Here is a 19,103-nt window from a genome sequence, read left to right as displayed (position 1 = left end):
GTGAGCCATACATGGACTAGATCTTACTAAAACCAAGTGAATCCTCACTTGGATCAGATATCTTCAGCAGAGAAAAATTACTTCCTGGTTATAAATTGCACTTTTTGTCTTTGTAGTTCTTTGGTCACAATGGACATCACATTAGACTAGAGACTGTGAATGTCTCACCATATAGTCTTGACTGAATTTTAGAAAAATAGTTAAACAAGTTTCTTGCTGGTGATAGCTTAGTAATAATACCTTCACATGTAAATAACAGTGGCCCGTTTATCTTTGAACTTAAAAATTTGGAAATGACTTGAGAGAGATCATATGCCTATAAAAATAATTGTAATGCATTGTAGAAAATGGTAAGTATTTGACTTTAAATCCAGTTTCCATTAACAATCATGACCAGTTTAGGTGCTATACAGTGTTCATACACTCAGCATTCTGAGTGGTGAATCAGCTGATGAGTTGGATGGTTTCTGCAAGTATCGAGGGCAGATATATTAACCTTCATGGAAATGCCAGGAATTAAAGTACCAGTTATTGAAATTCTCTGTGCATGGTCCTGTCCTAGGCTGTTTTATTGGGTTGGCCAAAAAGTCTGGTATGTTTTTTTGTACAGTGGCTCCAGTTCATTCAAAACAATTTTGTTAGTTTGTGTTGTGACAGCTGTCATATCAGCATGCATTTAAAGTGAATTTTTTGTGCAGTTATTTTAATTTTGAATATGGAAGAAAATATGTAACATATATTCTGTATTATTTTAAGAAAGGTGAAAACGCAACTAAAATACAAATAAAGATTTGTACAGTATATGGAGAAGGAGCTATGACTGATTGATTGTATCAAAAGTAGCTTGTGAAGTTTCTTGGTACTGTTGACATTTTGGCCAAATCTTTGCTATGGGTGTCTCATACATTGGAAGATGTTTACCAGCACCCCAGGCCTTTACCCACTAGAAGCCAATAGTGGGAGTTGGCCAACATACTAAAAATATTCAAATCAATAAAGTTATCGGTGAAAATGAAAATGTATCTTTTATTTTACAGAAAAAAACCATAAGGACTTTTTGGCCAAACCAGTGCTTGTAGGATCTCATTTAATCCTGTGAATATTTGGTGTTATCCCTATTTCTTTTGTTTTATTTTAAACATAGAGGAATTTGAAATTCCAAAAGATTAAATCATTTGCCTAACCTTAGTTAATAAAAGAACTGGAAACTTAATCCAGAATTTATGACACAATTCAGTGATACTGTTGTCTGCTGAAACTAAGAGTCTTCTTTTCTTTCTGACGTAGGAGCACCTCTCTTGACGTGGAGCCAATTTATACGTTCAGGGCTCATAAGTAAGTATGTGCCTTATAAAAAAATCAATATCACTGTCAATCAACCTGATTAGAATATTTTATTTTCTCTCATTTATGTATTCATTGTTCTGAATTTTTTGTATTTAGTAGCTTTTTTAGTAAGTGTAAAAGAAACTGGCAGATAATTGTTAAATATAAGTTTATCAGTATCAAATAGGGATTCTTGCTGAAATTAGATTTTATTTGCATGATGTTTAAATGGTGTATATCTCTCTCATAAATTTGAGGCAATTAGATTAAAATATTAGAAATCCTGACCTCTTTTCTTTAAAGATAACCTACATAAAATATCCAAGAATTTTTTATTGTGATAGAATATTACTTGCTTTTTTTGTTTTCCTGTTAAACTTAAGGAATATATATGTGTGTGTGTGTGTGTGTGTGTGTGTGTGTGTATGTGTACACACATAGTCACTTGCTTTGTAACACAGAGATCACATACTTTTTATATAAAGGGGTAGATAGTAAATCTTTTTAGGCTTTCCAGGTCACATATTTTGTTGTATATTTTTTATTTTAGTGTAGTTTTGTAACCCATTAAAAAATGTAAAACCCATCCTTAGTTTGAGGACTGTTCAAACTAAGACCACTGGCTGGATTTGGCCCACAGGTCATAGTTTACCATCCTTGGGTTAAGCAGAGGAAGAAAAATGAACAATACTTTGAAAGTATTTTTACTCATTGTACAAAACTGAAAAATAGAAAGGCATTTTCATAATTAAGTATTCTTATTTGTAATAAGTCCTATCTATTATCAGATTATTTTTGAGACCAGCAATTGATTTTCTCTCCCAGAGGTCCGGTGCTCTGTGTGGTGATGAGCAGCAACGGTGAGCAGTGTTACAGCGGTGGGAGCGACGGGCTGATCCAGGGCTGGAACACCACGAACCCCAACATCGATCCCTATGACTCCTATGGTATGTGAGTCTCTAAGATACAGAAGAATAGAGTGTTTTCTTTTTACACAGTTTACATAGCATACATAAAGATAAAACGAGGTATTAAAAAAATAGTAAAAGAGAACCATATCTTTTTTTGTTGTTGTTCAAAAGGACTCCTATATTTAGGAACTAATTTGATCTATAAGGCTAATTAATAGAAAAAAGAGGACTTCCGCCAAGATGGAGGTTTAAGGTGGACGTGCCTGCCTCCTCACACAACCAAGTTTAGGGACAACTAAATATTAGCATCAGAAAACACAACCAGAACACAGAAAACTGAACTTTTCGGAAGTCCGCTAACAACAAATTCTTCGGCCCCACGGTAAGGGGCGAAACCAGCGTCGGGTGAGGAGTAGTCGACCCGGGCGCGGAATCCAGACGCGCGAATCCAGTCGCACGGGTTCCAAACCCAGGATTGGACCTAGTGAGCAACCGAGCGGCCCACCGGGTGAGCAACTACGGAGGAGTCAGTGGGGAGGCGGTGGCAGCGAGTTGACTGAGGTTGCATGGTTGCGCGCGGGTGAGGGAGTGGGCGCTTGGACCGGCAGCGGCGGCGCCATTGCCATTTCCCTGCTCTGACCACGCCCCCACATACAGCGTCACAACCCAGCGACCTGGGAATCCAAGGCGCCGCTCCTCCCACTTAAAGGGCCAGAACAGACCAAAAATGTCGCAGGAAGACCTCAAAGCCCCATAGATAAATCTAAGTGACGAAGAAATAGCAAATCTCTCAGACGCACAGTTTAAAACACTGGTCATCAGCTTCCTCACAGATCTGGTGGACTATAGCCACAAATTAGAGAAACATATGAAGGCTAAATTAAGGGAAATGAATGGAATTCCACAGGAAAACCATAGAGATGAAAAAAAAACTGGGACTCAAATCAATGGAGTGGACCAGAAGGAAGAAGAAAAAAATCAACAAACAGAAAGGAATGAAGAAATAAGAATTCAGAAAAATGAGGAGAAGCTTAGGAACCTCCAGGACATCTATAAACGCTCCAATATCCGAATTATAGGGGTACCAGAAGGGGGAAAGACACAACCACCAGTGGAAAAACTATTTGAACAAATAATAAAAGAAAATTTCCCCAATCTGGCAAAGGAAATAGACTTCCAAGAAATCCAAGAAGCTCAGAGAGTACCAAAAAAGTTGGACTCAAGAAGAAACACACCAAGGCATATCATAATTACATTAGCCAAAATTAAAATGAAGGAAAGAATCCTGGAAGCAGCAAGAGGTAAGGGGACAATCACCTACAAAGGAGTCCCCATCAGGCTGTCAGCAGATTTCTCAAAAGAGACCTTACAGGCAAGAAGGGGCTGGAAAGAAATATTCCAAGTCATGAAATCTAAAGACCTACAACCAAGATTGCTCTACCCAGCAAAACTTTCATTTAGAACGGAAGGACAGATAAGGTGCTTCTCAGATAAGACCAAATTCAAGGAGTTCATCATCACCAAGCCCTTATTATATGAAATGTTAAAGGGACTTATCTAAGAAAAAGAAGTTAAAGAAACATGAACAGTGAAAGGACAACAAACTCACAGTTATTAACAACCACACCTAAAATGAAAGCAAACTAAAAGGACAGCTAGATCAGGAGTGGAAACATAGAAATGAAGATCTCAAGGAGGGTTAGCAACAGGGGGAGTGGGAGGAGGAGACGGGGGGGAGAAGGTACAGAAAACAAGTAGCATAGACAGTAGATAGAAAATAGATGGGGGGGGGGCAAGAATAGTATGGGAATTATAGAACCTAAAGGACTTGAGACACATGGACATAAACTAAAGGGGGGGTAATGGTGGGGTTGGGGGGGCAGGGTGGAGGGGAATGAAGGGGGGAATAGAACAACTGTAACAGCATAATTAATTCAAAAAAAATAAATAAATTTAATTAAAAAAGAAAAAAGAAAAAAGAAAAAATATCCTTTCTGAGAAAACAGTTTCTACCACCCAAAGTCTTACTGATCAGAGATCCTGGCTTGATTGACAACTGTTTTTCTCGTTTTAGGCATCTGAACAGTACTTGATACATTATTACTGATCTGTAATAATATTCTATCACTATTCTAATAAACAATTTTGAAGGAAAATGCACGTTGGCATCATCTTCTTGATCAATTATTGGAGGGCATAGAGGCTAATGACTTTTCAAGTCCATGGCACCAAAATATTTAAAAGGCCTTAAAAAATTAAGAAGTGCCTTTTAGTCTTGGGAACAGTACCATGAGGCACAAATTCTTATTTTAATCTGTGACTAGTTTTTAGCATGAATTTCCTTGTAAAGGAAAGACCAATTTCCACATGGTCTTTTGAGGACAAGGATGGTGTTATGTCTTAATCATCTGTGTGGCCCCAGCATGTAGCATAGCACCTATTACACAGTGTGTCTTCAGTAAATACTAATGTATGACTGAGAGAGGATATTGGAAACATTTTCAACTTAACATCTGTGAGCCCTCTTGAAAGTATTACTTCATAGAATCATTGCTAAGTAACCCAGCCCTGGTGCCTGCCCTCCCTCCCTCCTTCCTTCCCATACATATCATTCATGTCAGTTACTGCTGCTTGAGATGATATGTATGAGAATTTGGGGGATTCTGTAGGTCTCAGTTCATGTTCATTTGGTCGGAGGCCTCCACGGGAATAATTGCCATTCATAGTACTGGAGGATAAGTGGCCTAAAGGAGTATATCCGGAGTGCTGCTAAAGGGGGCCAGAGGACGGAAGGATCTCTGTTTACTTCTTCAGGGAATATGAGTTGTGATTTCTCAGAGTAGGTTAAATTCAAATGGTTGATTTGTGTTGACATGGACTTTAATGTATCTAGACAAATGGAAAGAAAAAAGGGAGGGAGAAAGAATTACCTAATTTTTTTTAAAGAGAAAAATAGGTGCTTTGTAATATTAATTTATAAATTTTAAACTCTACGTTTGCATATTTCAAGCCTGCTTTTATTGCAGTATTTCAAAAAGAATAATAGACAGTAGTAGAAAGCATATTTTATACTGTTATCACGTTTTCTTATTTTCTCTGGAATCTAAGTACCTTTGTAAGTTGTTTTCTGTTCCTGATGTTACATATTCGCTGGTTTCTGTAGACCCTTCTGTTTTGAGAGGCCCTCTGCTCGGCCACACGGATGCAGTCTGGGGCCTGGCTTACAGTGCAGCTCACCAGCGCTTGCTGTCCTGCTCAGCAGATGGCACTCTCCGTCTGTGGGACACGGCTGAGGCGGCGCCGGCCTTAAGTGTATTTAATGATAATCAAGGTACATACTTCTGAAATTACTGATTATGTTACAAAATTCTAAGTTGTCTTATTTTAAAAACAAACATGCAAATAAAGGATTCCACAAACTTACTATTTAAATTTAATTTGAAGGGTGTTTGAAGTAATGAAACTGTGTTTATTTGAATCTTCAACTTATGCATAAATTTTAAAAACATAGTATTTGATGAAAGTGCATTTTTAAAAAATTTTATTGAGATATAATTTGTATACAGTAAAAACCAGATTATGAAGAAACATTGTAATGAGTTTGACAAATGCATAACTCTTGGATCAAGATATAGAACATTTTTTTTAACTCCCTCAAGTGTCTTTGTGTTCTTCTCAGCCAGTCCTGTCTCCTCATTCCTACCCAGAGGAACCCAGTGTTGGTTTTTCATCACAAATTAGTTTTGTCTATTCTAAAACTTCATATGAATGAAGTCATACAATGTGTACTCTCTTTATATCTGGCTTTTTACTCTCCTCATAATATTTTTTGTGATTCATCCATGTTGTGGTATCAGTAATTTATTTATATTGTTTAATGCTATTTCATTAAACCACAGCGTGTATATTCATTTAGCTCTTAACGGACATTTGCATTGTTTCCAGTTTTTGATTATTTTGAACAAAACTGCTATGAACATTCATATATTTGTATTACAGGTGGGTAAAGACCTAGAAGTAGAATTGCTGGGCTTTAGGAGTAAAATTGCCTGTTTAACCTTGTGTAATATATTTTTTCCATAGTAGTTTGTCATGTTACACACCACTGACAGCAATGTAGGAGAATTTCCATTGTTCTACATCCTTAATTGCTAATATTGGTATTTTGTGTATTTAATTTTAGCCATTCTGAGGGTGTATAGCAGTATTTTATTGTGATTTAATTTGCATGTCTTTGCTGGATAATTCTTTTGAGCACTTTGTGTGCCGTTGGCCATTAATGCATCTTTTTACAATATACACTTTGTTTTTTTTACTGTTTAACAGCTTGCTTTAGTTAGGTTTTTGAACCAGATGAAAAAGTCAGATTATATACATAGGTACACATCATTCAATTTTTTATGTTTGTAAATAAGTGCCAAGTTTTAACGAAATGTTACTTGTTTTAGATGATATATAAAAAACCTTTATTCTTGAGCCATGATAACTTGTCTAGGTTTCGATGAGTTAGTTGCATTAAAAAACAATGTATTGATTGATTTTAGAGGAAGAGGAGAGGGGCAGAGGGAGAGAGAGTTGTTGTTCCACTTACTTATACACTCACTGGTTAATTCTTCTGTGGGCCCCGACTGGAGATTGGACCTGCAAAACTGGTGCATTGGGATGATGCTCCCTGGCCAGGGTGCATTGCCCGCATTTGATATTTTCAGGACTACCAATAACAATTTGGAATTTACTTCTTAAATTCCATGTTTTTGATAAGTTAGAATTCCTAATAAGTAATGAGCCTTTAGAATGAAGAATTCCCATGATGCTACTCTGAGCCCCACTTTGAGATAGAAGCAACAAAACTTGTAGTCCATACGTGTTTTCCATTTATTTTTTGAATAAAGGCTTGCATTCCATATATGTATTAGCTGAAAAACAGGTAGAAGATGTGCTGAACAGATAAAGAGTAATGAAATATCCACTGAATGGCAATAAGCAAATTCTTATCCTAATATCAAGCCTCATTTACTCTTAAGGAAATCATGCTGCCGTTTGTTGTGCTATATTTTAAACACATTGTTAAGTAGACCCTCTAATTATTATTCTCTTTGAATATGTTCTGACTCTTCTAGAATTGGGAATCCCTGCCTCTGTGGATCTAGTGAGCAGTGACCCGAGCCATATGGTAGCATCCTTCAGCAAAGGATATACAAGCATCTTCAACATGGAAACACAACAACGCATTCTTACTTTAGAATCCAATGTAGATACGAGTATGTATAATAGTATTTAAATAGTCCGTATTTCGATCAACTTTTAAACTTCATTAAAATTATAACTACTAGAGTCATCTATGAAAAATACTTGTCATTATAAAGTCTTCTGCTTGCTAAATCACAGAACATGTTACTTAGAAGGATATAATGATTTACAATTGATTTTAAGTCTTTGGGTTAAGTTTATGCACATTTATAAGTACACTATTTGAAATAGCATTTGAGCTATTCCAAAGAATCAAGCTAATTTTATGCCAGATGATTTATGTTTTTAATTTTGCTTGAAGAAAATATATATTCTGAATATAAAATATTTTTTATTTCTCATAATTTGATTTTTTAATCCACTAAACTTTATATTATTAATATAGTTTGACACAGTTCATTACTGATTAGAGTGTATAGGTCAAGTTATGCCTCTCAAAAAATCCCAAATCTGAAGCTTCTTATTGGACATATGAAGTCAGGAAGTAAATTTACACATTGTGAACAAGATACCACAGAATTACTTTGTTTTGGGCTTTTTAACCTTTAGTTTCTGTCTTTAGGCTTAATTCAGACAATTACAGTTCAGGATGCAGTTGATAAATAAAACTTACATACACATAAATTATTTTAATCTGAGAGCTAGCTTTCAAAATAATTATTATGGGGTGTGTGTGTGTTCCTTCTGCCTTTTTCTCCCCCACATTTCCTGTATTTTATCTTGGTTTTATTTTCTCTTCCTAATATGTTGTCCATTGTTTCTTCTGGTGTCCTGTGAGAATTGTTTAGGGAAGAAGGCATGAACAGAGCTTTGAACTATTTTATTTGGATGTAAAAGAGACCAAAAATCAAAGTGGAGATTATGGAATAGCAAAAATTGAATTTTTTTTGCCAAGAAATGTAGGCTTTAGAGTCTCAGTGTATTTAAAATCATATTTAATACATGACCTAAAGCGACAGTAGTAAAGTAAAAACCCAGTATGAAATTAAGGAGGATGTGAACATTTTTAGAATTACCTTTAGAGATTGTAGTTAATTCTTTGAGTAGTAACTCAAAGATTCTTCTTTGAGTAGTAACTCAAAGATTCTTCTTTGAGTAGTAACTCAAAGATTCTTCTTTGAGTAGTAACTCAAAGATTCTTCTTTGAGTGGTAAATGTTGATTTTTCTGTGACTTCTACAAATTAATCAGACATCAAGTATGGTGAATGAGACTATTTTTTTCTCCAAAACGTGTGACTATAATATCACATGACTTTTTTCCAGACCTGGAAGCATTTGCTGCAGAAAACCGCCCATAATGTTTTATACAAAGGCAGTATTATTGGAATAAGTGATAATGATTTAAAGTTAATAATATGTCCTGCCATTTCCGAAATTATCACTGTGATTACTTCAGAGTTGTGTAAAACAAACTTAATTTAGTCTTTTATTCCTTTCTACTGTGACTACCCGTTAGCTATTTATATTTGACTATGTTGTTCTATTCTGGAGCTTAGCAGAGTTTTTTATTTTTATTTTTTTTTTTAATATTTTTTTATTTATTTATTTTTAGAGAGAGGGGAAGGGAAGGAGAAAGAGTGGGAGAGAAACATCAATGTGTGGTTGCCTCTCTTGAGTCCCCTGCTGGGAACTGGCCTGCAACCCAGGCATGTGCCCTGACTGGGAATCGAACCGCGATACTCTGGTTCGCAGGCCCGCGCTCAATCCACTGAGCTACGCCAGCCAGGGCAGCAGAGTTTTTTAAAAAATTAAAGTTCAGACCAATATTTTTCAAAGTGAAAGTGAGTTCCAATAGAGTTTAAAATGAAGGATTTTTGTTGTTGCCATTGGATTAAATGATCTTTCTTCTCATCGATGTCAATGGTAATTTGACTGTGATAAAGTCACAAGTAATTGAAGCAAGTAATTGGGTGCTTGTGAACACAGTGAAAAGGTAAACCATTTCTGAGTTGCAGTTTAAATATATTTGGAGGATTGTCTTAATTCATTGTTAGAATGAGGGCTGGTAGACCTTCAGTTTATTTTTAGTGTTCTTTGCGTTTTGCTTGTCTGACGTTCTTCTTATAAGGACAAACTTCCTTAGAAGTTGCTAAATAAAAACTTTCTTTTGTCTACTTTCATCATTTGATTTCTATCACTTATTTCCTAGATTTCAAAGTAATTGAAGCTATTCACAGAAACTTCTCTCTCAGATTATACTGGATATTTTACTTAAAGTACTTTTTTTTTGTCATCATTCTCCTGCTAGACCTTAAGAGGATATAACTCAATATGTTATCTCTGGAGGCAAAAAATTCCATAGGCTGAATTTTGAAACTAAATACTTTGTATAGAATCATTTAAATTGAATGTAACTGACCCAAAGCTTACTCTGCATGGTCAAGTGAGTTTTTGTTGTGTATTTAGGTAACAGTTTGGGTGGCGGCCTGCCGTTAGCATGGGGGAAAACATCTTTGGTTTTGAAGGTGTCATATTTCTATAAACCATAGGAAATTTCAATTAGAGTAGGCTAATATTACCACTATTTTTTATCTATGTTTTCTATTATGTGAATATAAATTCATGATACCTATTCTAAGATTAAAGATTGTTTTTAAACTCATTATTTTGTACTCATTTTAAATTTTCAGAAAAATTTCAATAGTATAACTTTTGACTATTTTTCACCCAGATTCATCAATTTTTAATATTTGCTACATTTTGTCACAAGCACTTTATTACTCTCCATATATGTGTATAATTTAAAATTCTGAACCACTTTGGAAACATCCTACTCTTATACTCCTTGATCCTTTAGTTAGCACGGCAGTTCCCAACCTTTGGAACCTGGGACTGGTTTTGTGGGAGACAGTGTTTTCCACAGACGGGGTGGAGGGCGGGGCAGGAGATGCAGAGCTCAGGCAGCAGTGCAAGCGAGGCCTCACTCGCTCCCCCGCCTCCCATCTCCTGTTGTGTAGCCTGCTCCAAACAGGCCATGGACTGGTCCTGGTCCGAGTTCTGGTGTTTGGGGTCCCCTGCGTTAGCATGTAATTCTAAGGACAAGTACATTCTTTGCCATAGCACATTACATCGCCAGAATCAGGAAATTTAATAACGACACAATGCTGTTGTCTATTGCTTACATTCAAATTTGCCAGCTGTCTCAGGAATGCACTTATAAGGACATCCTTTCCTCTCCCTGGACCATATAATACATTTTTGTAACTCCGACAGCTGTTAAATTCGTGTTACCTGTATGTACATTTTTCCTTATAAAAAGTATCAACATAGATTATTAATTAAATTTAAGTTTTTACTGATTTTCTTCTGCTAGAAGGCTTGCAGGAAGAACTCATGATAGTATAGTTACCAGTTTTGGCAGTTGTCTGGTTTGCATGGGCTGTCTGGTTGGGATAGATGTAGCAATCAGAATAGTTACTGAGTTTGTTATATGATTTTGGGCGGGTCACAACTTTTTCTGGACCTTGGTTCATGCATTGTGATTACGTGTTTAATGACATATGGCCTGTCTGTCCCACTGTGCATATAACTGCACTGTCTTCAAAAACCATTAAGTAGTGCACAGGTCCTTTTGGGATGCTGACCATTTTAAGATTCCAAATGTGTTGGGTAGATGGTGACTATTTCTGTTATGATGAAAAAAGAAGGTTAAAATGTTAAGAAGCTCTGTCTTGTGTATCTTTAGATGATAACCATGTAATAAAGAGCTCTGTATCTAGAAATATTTGAGATTTAAGTTTGAGAATTACATACAATAAGGAAGGATTGAATTTTTAAAAGTAGCAGAAATATCATAGAACATTATAGAAAGAGAAATAGCACTGGCTCTAGGCTAAGCCACAGGTGGTACCCATAGGCAACAGATCGTGGGAAAGGAAACTCTCCTTCTTAGGTAGCTCTCTGGATTTATCAGCATAGTATTGCTCAGTCAGTTCTCATTTCCTAGCACTGAAATTACGAACACAATTGCAGAATAAATGAACTAAAAACAAATTTAAATCGACTTTACTTTTTTAATCTCTTGGGGAGTATTCAGTTCCCTCGTAGGAATAAATAGTAGCTTTGACTAATTTGTATTGTCTTTCATTTTTTATTTTTAAGCCACCAACTCTTCCTGCCAAATAAATAGAGTCATCAGCCATCCCACTCTTCCCATCAGCATCACTGCTCATGAAGACAGGCACATCAAATTCTATGATAACAATACAGGTAAAAATGTATTAAATATCGATTATTGTTAAAGCTAAAAACCCCTCCACTATAAGTAGACTGATTTTGGTGTCTGTTTGTGACTCCATCATCATCAGCGTTGAAACACAGATACTCTCCCAGCTCAGTTTCTGTTTATTTCATCCAAATCTGCTAAGAACTATCTGTCATATAGCACGTGGAGTTATTTCGGTTTATTTAACAGTAAATACATGCTATATCTTGGCCCTGCAGTCAAGGTTAGCACTAGAAACATAACAGAAATTTCATGCAAATGCCAATAAAAATGATCGTTTACTGCGAATCTACTGGAGGAAAGTAGAAGTAAAGGCATAGGGATCATGATATTTTGTTTGAAATTATTCAGTTTTTGGTTCATGCATTGTTCCAGTGTTCAGATGGAAAACCCCTGTCATTTTTCAGTGGACTGATTTTTTTTTGCATTATAATCCTGTTTGTTCCTGATTGATCTGATTTGGGGCTGTCCCAGTTTTTTCTGGATTACATTTCATTAGTCCAGTGAAAATGCCGGAAGACCTGTGCTGGGAGAAAAACACTGTGTTAGCCGCCGTATTTACCTGTCTGCAGTCGGCTTTGTAACAATGTTGACTTTTGCTGACTTTGCTTATTAGCTGTGAATGATGAGTAATTTAATATTCTCAAACTCTTTCTATATATTGTTTATACCAAAGTTGTGGCTGAGGTTTTCTCTCTGATCCTTTGTCTTTGTGTCAGTCTCTTCTTTTGTTCCCATGATCCATATAATTTGCCTGCATCTAAAGGATACAAAGTAGGTGGTTAATATCTGAGTTCTAGTTAATGGACGTGGCTTGTTGACTTTTATATTGTGATTGAAAGACAAAAATATAATCTGGAATTTGAGCTTTTGTGTCCCATCATTACCATGGCTAAGTGGGGAAAGAGACACTGTTGTTTTAGCTGATGAAAAAAGCTGTTCAGGCAGTAATAAGTACACAGAAAGGGATGACTGGAGAACCCAGTGTAATGTGGTAACTGGCATATATTCAGGATGAGGAAAGCTATTAATACAGAGCAATGATCTCTTTTTCCAAAGGCAAACTGATCCACTCGATGGTAGCCCACCTAGAAGCTGTTACAAGTTTAGCAGTTGATCCTAATGGCCTGTACTTGATGTCTGGCAGTAAGTACATCGACTCTGTATTATTTATTTGTTCTTATCATTTTCATATTAATGTAATTTTTCCTTTCAATTTCTTTTCTTTTGATATAGGTCATGACTGTTCAATACGTTTATGGAACCTAGAAAGTAAGACATGTATCCAAGAGTTCACAGCTCATCGGAAAAAGTTTGAAGAATCAATTCATGATGTAGCTTTCCACCCATCCAAATGCTATATAGCCAGTGCTGGAGCTGATGCACTGGCTAAAGTCTTTGTATGACAGAATGTGTCCTTTTCACCTTCTAGCTCTTTATAAATAATCGACTGCACAAAAGAGATACAAGAGACCAGGGCAAGAATCAACTCCTTTTGCCCTTTTGTTCTGCCGAAGGAGCACAGAGAACATTTGTTAAAGTATAGTTTTGCAATTCGTATACTGTTTTCTAAAACTAAGGTTTGTTCAGTTTGCTGCAAGCTCAGCTGAATCTGTGAGCCTGAAACTGTTTCAAATTTTTCCCAAAGTAGGGATTTTTATTTCTAAAGTTGTTCTAATTCGCTAGGCAGGCCTGAGCGAACATAGGTTTAGCTTGTCCCCTATTGTGTAAATGGGGCACAGTATAAAGGATAATTAAAAAGCTTGATGGCTGGGAATGAGTAGAGGAAAAGCTGAAATTTAGCCCTAGTTCTCCCTTGAGAAATCTTGTTAAACACATTAGGTAGTCAAAACATTAATCTTTACCGTATCTGCTGAACTAATCTCTATATGCATAATGACCAGGCAGTGTTCAAATGAGTTTTCAATTTAGCTCTCCTTTCAGCTGGTCACATAAAGCACCTGGCAAAGCATTTGACCTATTAGGGGGAAAAAAGAAATGCAATAATATGTTAAATATATTATTATTCAGAAATGCTAAACATTCAGTTTGTAAGCAGATATCTATATTGTATTACATTTTTGAAAGTGGATTTGGTACCATTCTAAAGTTTAACTGTCAGAAACACTCAACATTATGAAGAATAGTTGATAGACTCTGCTTTTACTAAAGGATTTAACTTCATTCAGGTGTAAGATTCTGTTTATTTTTAAGGGCAAGCAGGGCATATCTTTATAATAATTTCTATTAACTTTAAAATTCACTTTATTCATATGATATTTATAGTAGCAGAGTGATTATTTCATATTGATAAAATCTTAACTTTTCAGTGGTTGAAGAGATTGTAGTTATTTGCAAGTACTCATTCCTCAAAACCCACATAACCACATTTAGGATGCTCTCTGCTCTTTCCTTTTGTCTCTCATAGTCAGATTATCTGATACCTACCAAAAAGTAGCTCATAATTATGTTTTAACAGTGCAGGGGGTATGGCTAATCTCAGTCAGCTGCTTTTGCAAACATACTAAGCAAAGCAAATGTTTTATACTCCAGAAGTCCTCTATTAGCATCCCCAGTAAGAAGAACCTCTTGAGAACCTCTTGAAAAGCTGGATGGAAGAGTTCAGTGTATAATATTGCATAAATAGTTTTTTCTCTCCTTTCCTCTCCCTATCCCTCATCCATTGTTTAATTTAAAACACGGCATGTTTTCATGGGCAGTGAATCAGTGTCGTTTCTGGGGAAAACCATATCATAAAGGACCAGGGTTCCCTGAGTTCCTTGCCTCTGGCCAACGGGTGTTCTGTCAGCTCTTGGAATGCTCATGACCCTGCTCTCTGACCCTGGGGCACAGACTTTGTCCCTGCAACTCTCCCCTCTCCTTGCACCCTCTTGTTTGCTCAGAATGTCAGAGACCGATCTAGAACCTGGAAATAAATTACTAATGTCCAACTTTTCAGCAAAATGTATATAAATTAGACTTCAGACTTTTAAAGAAATTCATGTCCATAAATATTTTAATTTTTTAGTACAATTCCTACATTCCTACCCCAACATAGTCCATTGTCATAGCAATTGCACTTCTAATGATATGTACTCCTTGAAGAATTATTCTGGTATTGATGTGGATGATAATTGACCCTTTTTCTTTAAAATTTCTGCTTGTCTGCTTCTAGAATTTTTTAATATACAGGCAAGTTTTCTTGAAAATGAAGGACCTGTGCTAAATTTGCTTGGTTGTTATACAAATATGCTTTAATTTTTGACACAGATACCTTGTCCTTTCATCTGTGCTTTGGTTAACCCTGGGCTCAAGGGACTCTTTTATATAATCAAATAAATTGACCTGGACATGAGCTACCACATCGTAGCTGAGCTACGTACAAGTGAATGTTTATATTCCCAGGCAGATATGGAATTCCACATTGTGATTGGTGAATTCCTCCTCTGGTTCTTTACAGAGTAAAGTAATGGTGTTGCTAGCCTAACATTTGTAGAAGGATACTGGAAAATTCTAGCCAGGTGCCCACCCTTGGCATATTTATAATGGACAACTGCAAAGCTATTGTTCTACCAGTTATTGCTTTAATTACCTCCCAAGGTAATTGAAGGTCTTCAGTTACCATCTTTATTTATGTCACTGAAATTCTCAAAGCCAAGACTTTCTCTTCACCTACATTTTATACCTCACGGTTGAAATTTTTCTGTTAGTGAGTGAAAAATAACCATGAGATACATAGACCATAGTGCAAATGAGGGAACTGTTGAAGGTTCCTTAGGAAGCCAGTGCTGTGCCTCTGGAGACTGTACATAGAAACAGAGATTCCTCTGTACTAGCGCTGTGTGATACCAGCCTAGCAATGAGCCAAAGCTGCCTTCCAGTCTGATAGAAGCATATACACATGTCTGATTTTTCCCTCAGCCTGTTGAAAAGGTGAACAAAATTTGCAAAATGGGAAAAAAAAAACAAAACATGATTTGAACAGTCATTGAAATGCTTTCATAGGGCTTGGTTTGTAACTATTTGGGATGAAATGTATTGGAATAGTATGAAAATCATCAAGAGATGTGGGTTCCTGCCTTATTTTCATGTGCTGTGGATACATCTCTGGGAGCTCACAGTAACCTTCTCAAAACTCAGTTGTCATATGGAGCTCATTTGCTACTCGGACCATAGATTGATATTTAACATAAGTGGTATAATGACCTTCAGTATTTTTCTATTGAACAGGTTTATCAGTTTTTGTCATTAAATAGATAATTAGTTATGCAAAGTATTTAGCTTTTATAATCATTTTAGTTATGACTAAAAGGGAAGAAGTTGAGCTGCATCACTGATAATGAAGTTTGTGAGAAATTTTTTGTTTAGCTGACTTTCATTCCTTCAGTATTGCTACAAATTTCTGTTGGAGAAGATGAAGATTTATTTGAAAATGTCTAAAATGTATGTAAATTTTATAAATATATATTATATATATGTAAGAATATATATAATATATATAGACTATATATATATAGATATATATATAAACCATAGGTGCATTTTACTGTTTTGTATTTTTATTTTTGGAGGTAGTGTACACAGCAGGTAATGAGGATTATGATGGGTATTGTGCTGTTTGCTTCTGCAGTATAATATATAGAGTTCCTAATGTTCAAATGACTGTAAATACGATATTCATTATAGGCTAGCATGCTTGTTTTAAAGACTGTCATTTTAGTTTATTAAAATCTGAATGTAAGAAAACTTGGCTATTTAAATGTGAATTGAAAAATATTCCAATCTCAGTACTGAACTATTTCCATCGAACATTCAGGATTTTAAATAAAACAGGTATCATCAAGAAGGCAATAGCTAGAGAGAGAGGTGCCTTTAAAAAATACAAATGCAGCCTTACAGTGAGGATGAGGATTGAGTTTGGGGGGAGGGGGAGAGAGAGCAAGGACAACTGTGTGTGTGCATGTGTGTGTGTGTGTGTGTGTGTGTGTGTATGCATGCGTGCCCCAATCTGCGAAGGTCCTGATTTGTGACCGTACTGTCTTTTTAATGTATCTGCTCAGCCTCTAGGACTTCAGGGGACATTTCATGTGCTGTCTTTGTGCTCTTCTGAGCGCCATTTATACTTTCCAAGAATTCTGAATGTGAATTCTTAAATATTTTAATAGTGAAGAAAATAAGTATTTCATTATAGTCAGGTAAAAGGAGAAATTATTGGCTCATCAAAATTATGGGATCTCATTCATTTGACTAAGTAAATGTAATTTTTAAAAACTCACTGTTTTTTAGTATTTCATATATTCCCCCCCTTATACAAGATCATGTCATGACATTCTTATGTAATGAACATTCAACTAGTAAAAATTATTTTTAGATAAACACCAGAACTAGTTAAAATTTCACCTAAGAATAGTATTTAAATGGCATCTTTCATATCTACCTCTTTGTCATTGCTGCCATTTTAACTAAAGCAAACCTTTCTGACATCTGAAGTGATGGTTGGATGCAATTTAAAAATCTGTGTTGGTGCTTTTCTCAGGCTTTGTCATTTTAAGTTACATTGAACTAAGATGTCACAAATCAGATTGAAAGACTTCGAATTAATTTTGATTTTCTTTTGAAAGAACTGCTTAAAATTTATCATTAATATTGATAGTTAAGATAGTTAATCTCTGATTAGTATACATGTCTGTGTGATACTTTCAACCAAGAGCCAAACTGTTAATGAATTTATATGAAAAGAGCTCTAAAGTATACTTTTTTTCAGCTTACTTTACTCTTTGGAAACTATTTCAAGGCCATTAAGTACATAATCATTCATTGTATTTTCTTAGCAGTTGCCTCCATTACTGTTACCTGTTTAGTTATTTATAAAATTGCAGACCTTTAAGTGTTTGACACTGGGACTCAGGTTGTACAAAAGTAGTTGTTGGCAGAAATTATATGTATATTTTTGCACAGTGTATCGATTCCCAAAGTTCATTTAAGGAAAAGGTCCAGAAGACTAACAGCTGTGTTTAGAAACAGACGATAGGTCATTAGTAAATGACTGAAATCATTTTTACCTTTGCCACTGAAGGCTTTTTAATTGGCCATATTCATTATCCAACTGGGTCTCCATGTCACTATAAGGGACAGAAGGTTGACAAACTATGTAACAAATTGCATCAGGTTTTTTTTTTAAATTCTTAAATATTAGGCCAGTCAGAGATCCTAGATCCCACTTATTTATTCTAGCAATATTCCTGAAGTAGTGCTTTAGGAGTCAATTTCCTGGATCTTTGCTAATCAAGCTTTCGATTGGATTTAACTGGGACCACAGGTTTGTCATCCCTCTGATGCAAATTGGAAAGTTCATTTTAATTTTGGTTAACTGTAATGTCTGCCTGGGTTTTTAACAGGCTGTAAACCAGTGAGTGCCTTGTTTATGTAGAATGTTTTTTTCTGGTTGTATATTAGCTCCTCTCTGAAAATGTCTCCGAGAATGGCATTTTAGTTGACTTGGAGAGAGGGCTGCTTAATCTGGTGTTACCAGCGAGCAGAAAGTCTTCAGTGTGTCACATTCCTCCCTGCTTCTTCCTTGTTTGGCTGAAGTTTGCCTCTTGTGAGAAACAAATGCAACCCCCGTTTTCCACACGGTTTTCCAGTCCCGATGAAGAGTCATCCCCCACACTCATCCCAACCTTGTGGTCTGGTAACTGTTTTTAGGAGGAACCACTTATTTGTAGTCCTGAAACCTATTGGTTATTTTATATGTTCTCAACTTCAGTTTACTAGAGCTGACCTCAGGGCATCATCAGTTCCGATTCCTATATAACTAACTCCTTTTTTCCACATGCTACCCGAGCCCCCCGCCCCCTGCCCAGACTGGTGAACCTTAGGCCAGATTGTTTGATCTTCAGGTATTTTAAATATCAGTTATAGTATCAATTAATGTAAATTAATCCAAATGCTAATCTTTGTGGTGCAAGAAGTTTCTTTTGTAAATTCAGGATATGGATAAGCTAATTAAGATATCTTTTTTTTTTTTGGTGGCTCTACATGTATTATCTGTTTTTAAATAAAGTATACAAATGTAGATAATGTGCTATAGGTGTCTCATGAATTGAAATATTTGTCAGATTTGGAATCTAGTATATTCGCAGTTAAAAATACTTTTAATACAACCTGATTTGTTATTTTGGGTGCTACTAGAGGGGTACAGAGAAATAAAAGGGTATTAGACAAAGTAGATGTGAATCCAAAATAATGAACCAGTCTTAATTATTAATTGTAAGAACGGTGGAGGTGTTTATCATTAGAGAGAGTTTGGACCTTTGGAAAGCCAGGAAAGTGAAAACGCCCCATGAGATTGGATCAACAATACTTTCAGGGACACGGGCTTATTTTTTAA

The 19,103-nt window shown here is 35.9% G+C and overlaps 1 protein-coding gene across 2 annotated transcripts in view; it reads left to right on the top strand.

The window, feature by feature from the left end:
* The window catches only part of STRN (striatin), an 88,585-nt gene extending 72,870 nt beyond the window's left edge, over positions 1-15,715 (top strand). For both annotated transcript variants that reach the window (XM_037165399.2, XM_037165400.2), the window contains 7 exons: positions 1,288-1,335; positions 2,152-2,273; positions 5,401-5,568; positions 7,358-7,498; positions 11,590-11,697; positions 12,773-12,859; positions 12,950-15,715. In XM_037165399.2, the coding sequence (XP_037021294.2) occupies positions 1,288-1,335; positions 2,152-2,273; positions 5,401-5,568; positions 7,358-7,498; positions 11,590-11,697; positions 12,773-12,859; positions 12,950-13,119 (844 nt within the window). In that variant the 3' untranslated portion in view covers positions 13,120-15,715. The remainder of the gene's footprint in view (positions 1-1,287; positions 1,336-2,151; positions 2,274-5,400; positions 5,569-7,357; positions 7,499-11,589; positions 11,698-12,772; positions 12,860-12,949) is intronic.
* The last annotated feature ends 3,388 nt before the right edge of the window (positions 15,716-19,103 follow it).

This window comes from Artibeus jamaicensis, unplaced genomic scaffold (genome assembly GCF_021234435.1).
Source record: "Artibeus jamaicensis isolate MK-2021 breed Jamaican fruit bat unplaced genomic scaffold, CSHL_Jam_final contig_465, whole genome shotgun sequence".
Lineage (NCBI taxonomy): Eukaryota > Metazoa > Chordata > Mammalia > Chiroptera > Phyllostomidae > Artibeus > Artibeus jamaicensis.
This window is presented reverse-complemented; position numbering and strand designations above follow the sequence as displayed.